The 7,711-nt window shown below is 53.2% G+C and overlaps 1 protein-coding gene across 2 annotated transcripts in view; it reads left to right on the plus strand.

Annotated features, from left to right (window-relative positions):
- The window catches only part of Abcc6 (ATP binding cassette subfamily C member 6), a 55,698-nt gene extending 49,751 nt beyond the window's left edge, over positions 1-5,947 (plus strand). For both annotated transcript variants that reach the window (XM_029479113.2, XM_021169207.3), the window contains exons 26-31: positions 247-348; positions 1,363-1,509; positions 2,421-2,579; positions 2,662-2,828; positions 4,975-5,169; positions 5,467-5,947. In XM_029479113.2, coding sequence (XP_029334973.1) covers positions 247-348; positions 1,363-1,509; positions 2,421-2,579; positions 2,662-2,828; positions 4,975-5,169; positions 5,467-5,575 — 879 coding nt within the window. In that variant the 3' untranslated portion in view covers positions 5,576-5,947. The remainder of the gene's footprint in view (positions 1-246; positions 349-1,362; positions 1,510-2,420; positions 2,580-2,661; positions 2,829-4,974; positions 5,170-5,466) is intronic.
- Positions 5,948-7,711: the final 1,764 nt, after the last annotated feature.

The following is a 7,711-nucleotide window of genomic DNA, read 5'->3' on the forward strand; positions in this document are numbered from 1 at the left end:
CTGGGGGTTCTGGGAAGGCCAGGCACACTCTCTGATCCTCTCTCTGTTTTGTGCCAGTAGATTTGTGAGAGAGTCACCTGCTTGCTCTATGCACTGTCTTATTAGCCAAGCCCCACCTCTGTGGGCCCAGGTCCTCAACTTCCCTTTTCCCACAGCCCCTCTTTCTTTGCCTCTCCTGGCACCTGGGTAGAGAGGAGGGCTTATGGGAACCCACAGGAGCCCAGCTGAGGTGTGGTCTCATACCAGGTGACACAGACTCTGCAGTGGGTGGTCCGCAGCTGGACAGATCTGGAGAACAGCATGGTAGCCGTGGAGCGCGTGCAGGACTATGCTCGCATCCCCAAAGAGGTGAAGATTGGGAGATGGGATGAGGGACCGTGGTTCCAGGGTGGTGCCTGCCCCCCTCCTTTCTCACAAAGCAACATCCCTGTGGGCTGGAGTCACAGCCATTGTGGCAGCAATAGTGAAGAGTTAAAACCCTGCTTACCAGCTCTGCTGGGCGGGTCACTCATCTGAGTGCCAAGCAGTAGTGACAGTGTCCCTGTAACAGCAGAGGGTGGGGTGTTCCCTCATCTTCGTGATGACCTTACAGTGGCATAGTCCAGCCATGCAGCAGGGCACAGGACAGGACAAGGCCATCACTGAGGCAGAGAACAATGCTGATACAGTGACATCGTAACCAAGCAGCAAGCCAGGGAGGGACAGGACAGCCTCACAGCTGCAGTGTGCCAGAACAGACCAGTGGCGCACGACACTTCAGGAATGGCAGCAATGCCACAGGAACAGAGTGATGTAATGACGTGGCATCAAGCTGGCGTCAACATTCACAACTAAGCCCCAGCATTTGAAGGTGAGGCAGGAGGATTGCTGCTAGGTTGAAGCTAGCCTGGTCTATGTAGTGAGTTTGAGGTAGACTAGTCTAAGCCAAATAGAAGCTATGCTGGGTAGAAAGTTTGAAGTTAGCCTGGGAGACATAGCAAGTTAGGGGCTAGCCAGGGCTACATAGTAGGTTAGTAGCCAGTCTTAGCTATATAAAGCAAGCAGTAGCTACATAAGAAATTAGCGGTTAGTCTAGGCTACCTAGAGAGTTGCAGTGTAGCTGGGATAAACAGTGATTTGGAGGACAGCCTGGGTTAAATAATGAGTTAGAGGTTAGTCGGTGTTACAGGAATGTGAGACGCTAGCCTGGGCTGTAGACGGAGACCTTGTCCCAAAACAACAATAGAACAGTGCTAGAATGACCTGGAGTGGTTTCCAAATGAAAGGTGTCTCAGGAAGCTGAGGTTCTGGGAAGCAGACCACCTGTGAGAAGCTTGGGGGGACAGCTCCTCTGACCTGTGCTCAACCTGTTCCTTGACCCAGGCTCCCTGGAGGCTGCCCACCTGTGCAGCCCAGCCTCTCTGGCCTTGTGGGGGACAGATTGAGTTCCGGGACTTTGGGCTCAGACACCGACCAGAGCTGCCCTTGGCTGTGCAGGGTGTGTCCCTGAAGATCCATGCAGGAGAGAAGGTGGGCAGCCCTCGTGTTACTGCCTTGTGGGCATCCGACTCCAAGTCTGAGACCCCTGCCCAGGTTTCTTAGATTCCAGCTCACACACCCTGATCTGCCTCTAGGGGTGGCTTCCTGGATCTCCCTTGATCTCCCTGTACGAGGGGCGTGTTGGGCTGCATAGAAGGATGAATAAGGGATAGATGAGAGAGGATGGACTGTAGGCAAGAGTGAGACCCATGGATAGTGTCGGGAATGACTTGAAGGAAAGATGGGGAGTAAATGAAAGAATACATGGACAGACTGGTGGATGGGTGGAAGAAAGACCAGAGGCTGGAAGGAGAAGGCACAGGTAGATCAGGATGCAGGGGAAGAGGGGAGATGGGAGCTGGGATGGAAGGATGAGCGATGTGTTGAGGGGGCATGCTCAGTGGAGGGGGAGTGTCTTAGTCAGGGTTTCTATTCCTGCACAGACATCATGACCAAGGAGCAAGTTGAGGAAGAAAGGGTTTATTTGGCTTACACTTCCATACTGCTGTTCATCACCAAAGGAAGTCAGGCCTGGAACATACACAGGGCAGGAAGCAGGAGCTGATGCAGAGGCCATGGAGGAATGCTGCTTACTGGCTTGCTTCCCCTGGCTTGCTCAGTTTGCTTTCTTATAGAACCCAAGACTACCAGCCCAGAGATGGCACCACCCACAATGGGCCCTCCCCACTGGTATGGCTGGATCTCATGGAGGCATTTCCTCAACTGAAGCTCCTTTCTGTGATAACTCCAGCTTGTGTCAAGTTGACACACAAAACCAGCCAGTACAGTGAGCACAGAGACAAGTCCTGTGCAGGGCAAGAATCTTTCAGATAGGTATCCAGGAATCCCAGGGCTGGGGCAGACCTGCTCTGTGTGGGTCTCAGTCTTCCGTTACCTGGCAGGTGGGCATCGTGGGCAGAACAGGGGCCGGGAAGTCCTCCTTGGCTTGGGGCCTGCTGCGGCTTCAGGAGGCTGCCGAGGGTGATATCTGGATCGATGGGGTCCCCATCACCCATGTGGGGCTGCACACACTGAGGTCCCGAATCACCATCATCCCTCAGGTGAGGCCTAGGACCCTGGGAGAGAGATGGGGTGGGGAGCTATGGTATGTCCCAGTCCTGACCCCGGCATCCCTCCGGCCAGGACCCTGTCCTGTTCCCAGGCTCTCTGCGGATGAACCTGGACCTGCTTCAGGAGCACACAGATGAAGGCATCTGGGCAGCGCTGGAGACAGTGCAGCTCAAGGCCTTCGTGACCAGCCTGCCTGGCCAGCTGCAATATGAGTGTGCAGGCCAGGGAGATGACCTGAGGTATGGCCATCCACCAATGGCAGGGCCAGAAGGAAGTGGGCAAGGGTAGGGACAGTCTGGGCTCTGCACAGACTCCAGGGAACAGCCCCCTTCTGCTAATACTGGCCCCGATCCTTTCCTGCAGTCCCAACCCTTGGGATCTCTGTGCCATGATCTTTTTCCCATGGTGAAACCTAGCCTAGACTCTTGATCCTACTCCGTATTCAATTTTGAAAGGAAACATATTGGCTCAGGACCCCCAAGACCAAGTTCTCAACATGAAGGAGATTTATATGCCCCAGAGGGGCAGAAGGCAGTGATAAGGGGCTGGAGGATGAGGGAGAGAGGAAAGGGAAGAGGGAAAGAGGGAAGGGGTATTAGCCCCAGAGGGACAAAGGACTGCCCCTGGGTGGAGAGGAGACAGATATGGCCCATGGGAAAATGGCAGTTTGTTTATAAAGGTATAAGGGGAAACCCTGTATTAGGATGAGGTGTTTAATTTTGATTGGGCATGTTAATTAGGATGGTCAAAGGGGGCTTCTGATTGCCCACTTCAATATTTTGATAGCTGGATCTTGGTAGTCAGTCTCAGAAGGAGGAAGCAACCAAATAAGAGAATAGACCTTGATAGCTAGCTTCGGGAATGTAGCTTATGACTTTTAGCAAGGCAGGGGGAATGGGAGGGAAGGGCAAGGCCTGCCAGAGCCACACCCCCATGCTCACCCTTGCCACAGTCCCTTCAGTTTTGCTACAAAATACTATGCTTGATGTTGGAACTCAGATTTGTTGTAGCTAAGTGATAATGTGTGTTCTTTCCATGAAGTAAGTGTGTGTGTGTGTGTGTGTGTGTGTGTGTGTGTGTGTGTAGACCAAAGGTCAACCTTGGCCTCTATAGCTCTCCACCTTATGCCTTGAGGCAGGGTCTCTCACTGAACCAGGTGCTCATTGCTTCTCCTAGGCTGGTGGGCCAAAAGGTTCCCAGGGTTCCTCCTGTCTCTGCCTTCCCAGAGCTGGGATTACAGACACGTGCCATCACGACCAGCTTCTGTGTGTGGGTTGGGGATCTGATCCCAGATCTTCATGTTTGCAAAGCAGGAATTTTCCAGCCTGAACCATCATCTCTAGTAATGCCTTCTGCCACAATGTTTTAAAGATGAACTACACATAGCATAAACAGAGGCTGGAGAGATACATTGTACTCTTTTTTTCCTAGTGCAGGATGATTAACTAGAGCCTTGTGCTCCCTGAGGAAATGCGCTAGTGCTATGCCGCTCTCCTGCGCTAGCCTTTCCTGTGTTTGAAGTTAGCAACGTGGAGGAAGCATCATTATGCATCTGGTCCTGGTGGTGCAGGCTTGTGATCCCAGCTCTCAAGGGCTGAGCTAGGAAGATTTCAAGTTTGAGACCAGCCTGGGCTACATAATAAGATGAGACATTGTCTCAAAAAAAAACAAAACCAAGTGAGGCTGTGTTCCACACCTTTAATCCCAGCGTTCAGAAGGCAGAGGCAGGCAGATCTCTGTAAGTGTGAGGACTGGTCTACACAGTGAGTTTCAGGCCAGCCAGGGCTACATGGTAAGATCCTGTTTCAAATAAAGGGACACACAAAAGGGGCAATAGTCACCTTCTGCGGCTGGTATCCACTTAAACACTTAGTATGTTGTGATGGGGCTGGGAGCTAGTGGGAAGACCAGAGTTCAAATCCCCAGAGAGTCAGGTGGGCTAAGCAGCTGCCTATCATCTCAGTACTCAGGATGCCGAGATGGAAGATTCCTGGATCAAGCTAGCTAGGCAGACTAGCTAACTCAGCCTGGTCAAGGAGAAAGTGATAGCAACCGCCTCTGTTGATAAAGTAGAGAGTGATTGAGGAAGACACTTGATGCCAGCCTCTGGCCTCCACACACATGTACACATACATGCACCCACAGAGAAGAAGAAGAAAACAAGTGGAGATCCCAAGGCCCAGAATGTGTGAATGAGTTGCCACAGTCAACCTACACCAAGGCAACAGGAATGGAATCGTCCCACCCCTGAAGACTTGGGTCCTCATGGTGGGATGGGGAAAACACCTACAGGCTCCATCCGCAGCTGTCTCCAGGGCCAGCTTGTAGACAGGCCTGTACTAACCCATGACATGGCCTTAGCCTAACCATGCAGCTTATTCACAGTGTGGGCCAGAAGCAGCTCCTGTGCCTGGCACGTGCCCTTCTCCGGAAAACCCAGATCCTCATCCTGGACGAGGCGACTGCCTCTGTGGACCCAGGGACAGAGATGCAGATGCAGGCGGCCCTGGAGCGCTGGTTTACACAGTGTACCGTACTGCTCATCGCTCACCGCCTGCGCTCCGTGATGGACTGTGCCAGGTAAGATGTCCCTCCTGACAGTGGTGCCCAGGGCCAGGGAGGCATGGGAAGACGTGGAACGTGTTCAAGTGTCCTGGGATGGCTCACAAAGTGCCCACTGTGCGGGGAGCATGACCAAGCCCCTGGGGAAAGGCATTTGTCACAGGACCCGTGCATCCAGGACGGTGGGGGTGGGGGTCAGTAGCAGTTTGGGAAGTCAGACATCTGGGGGAGTGAATTGAAAGTAGAGCTGGGCTCTCTCTCAGTGACAAGAGCCTCAGCTACTGTCACAAGAACTGCCCCATGTCTTCCTTGCAGAGTCCTAGTCATGGATGAGGGGCAGGTGGCAGAAAGTGGCAGTCCTGCTCAGCTGCTGGCCCAGAAAGGCCTGTTTTACAGGCTAGCCCATGAGTCGGGCCTCGCTTGAATGAGGATCCTTTCCAACCCCCGTGGAGCCAGCCATAGAGCCTGCAGTGGCTGGAGATGCCAGAGACTCAAGGGCCACATGATGTCCAATCTAAACTGGATTGGCAGAGAAAGTGACGGAGTATTGGGATACCAGACCCAGAAGAACCCAGCACGCCCAGGTTGGCCTGAGCAAGGCCATGCCCACCCCAGGTCAAAGAGAATGGTATCTCTCAGCCCAAGCTGTCTACTTCAAGGCCACGCCCACTCCAGGCCAATCAGATTGGATGCCCTGGACCCAGGTGATGGTGTGCACATATTCCCTAACTCTTTATTTTGAAGTCATTGTAGATTTCAGTCACAGTTTTAAGAAATAACACGGAGAGAAACTGTGGCCCCTCTGCCCTGTTTATTCCAAGGGTGACACCTTGTCCAACTCTAGGACATCACACTGACTCTGACCGACTCATCTTTACAACTCCTCTGTTGCTCTTGTGTCTGTGTTTGGATTCAGTGCTTTGTGTTCTCGTTGGTTTTTGAGACAGGATTTCACATAGCCCAGGCTAGCCCTGAACTCTCTTTGTTGCTGAGGATGTCCTTGAACATCTGATGCTCCTGCAAACCCAAGGCTTTGTGTGTGCTGGGCCATCACTCTAACAACTGCATCACCTCCCCAGCTCTAGACTCAGTTCTGCACCTGTTTAAAATTGTAATAGTGAAGGGTCTCTTTCTTACTATGTAGCCCAGGCTGGCCTCAAACTCAAGATCCTCCTGTCTCAGCCTCTGGAGTGCGGGGATGACAGGCATATGCCACTACACCTGTCTTGACTCACCACAGTTAAGTAGTGACATAACCGCCACTGTCAGCTGTGGGTGAGGGCTGGCGAGTCCTGTGTATGATAGTGTGCTGGCAGCATCCTTAGCTTCTACTCAGAGATGCCCTTCAATCACTGACTGATCAGCCCTAGTAGAACCCATGACTCCCTGATACACAGGCAGTGATGTGTTGGGTTCAGGAAAGGATTCCTGCTTGCTTCTAGGACACAGAGCCTGTTCTTCCTCTACCCCGAGACATCTCTGATTGGCTACCCTTAATAAACAGTTTATGGGGTTTCCTTTCAGCCCAGAAGATTCCCCTTTGCTAGTGTAGCCTGCAGCTCATTCTGAGGGTTTCTGCGGGGCAAGGAGCTAGCTTCATCACCGTGGCTACTTTTCTTGTGCAAAAAAGGAAACTGAAGCCAAAAAGTGGGACAAGGGGTATCTAGTGCCCAAGTGGAAACTTGCTCCTGGGCTTCTAATGACCCAGTCCCAGGGGTCCTGTGGGCAGTTCTGCCCTGGAGGAGTCAGAGATGGGGCACGCAGCACTTGGCCTGCCATTCAACAGCCTGGCCTGGAGCAGAGGCTGCTGTGTGTCTGCAAATCCAGCTGGGGGTGCAGGGGGGGACTCTGTGGAGACCTCAGCTTGGTTGGGAATAGAGCCTGACCCATAGGGTGGCCATCACATGGGAGTTCCAGGTAGGCAGGCATGGTAGTCCAGGCCATTAATTCCTCAGTCAAGGTCTCCTGCCTGCAGAGCCCAGTCTGTGGAAGGATCAGCAGTCAGCCCCAGCAGTCCACAGGGCACACATTCTCAGGCTCTGGCTGTCCCCAGCAGGCCACAGGGCACACACATTCTCAGGCTCTGGCTGTCCTCAGCAGGCCACAGGGCATGCATTCTCAGGCTCTGGCTGTCCCCAGCAGGCCACAGGGCACACATTCTCAGGCTCTGGCTGCCCCTTGTTCTTTCCTGTGGTGTTGGGGATGGAACCCATGCCTGGTAAACATTATCCCTGATCCACCTCCCTGTGTGGCACTGAAAGTGTCTCAGCTATGCCAGAGTGTCCCTCTACACTGCAGGGACCGCTGTGTACCAGGCATGGCTGTAACTGCAGGCCACTCAGAAGAGGCAGGCACCATCATTCGGCTCCTTCCATCCTATATCCCTCTGTGGATGTTCTGAGTCACTAAAACCCCTTTGACAGAAGAGAAAACTGAGGCCCAGCAGGCCAGCTTCCCGGCCACCAGGCCTCACCACCTCCTCAGCGAGTGCCTGGAATCCATCTACCCTAGATTCCCGCCTCAAGGGTGGAGGCTGAGGGTGTGCTTGCTTCTGTTCTTC

This window comes from Mus caroli, unplaced genomic scaffold (assembly GCF_978045245.1).
Source record: "Mus caroli unplaced genomic scaffold, Mus_caroli_1 scaffold_8, whole genome shotgun sequence".
In the NCBI taxonomy this organism is placed as follows: domain Eukaryota; kingdom Metazoa; phylum Chordata; class Mammalia; order Rodentia; family Muridae; genus Mus; species Mus caroli.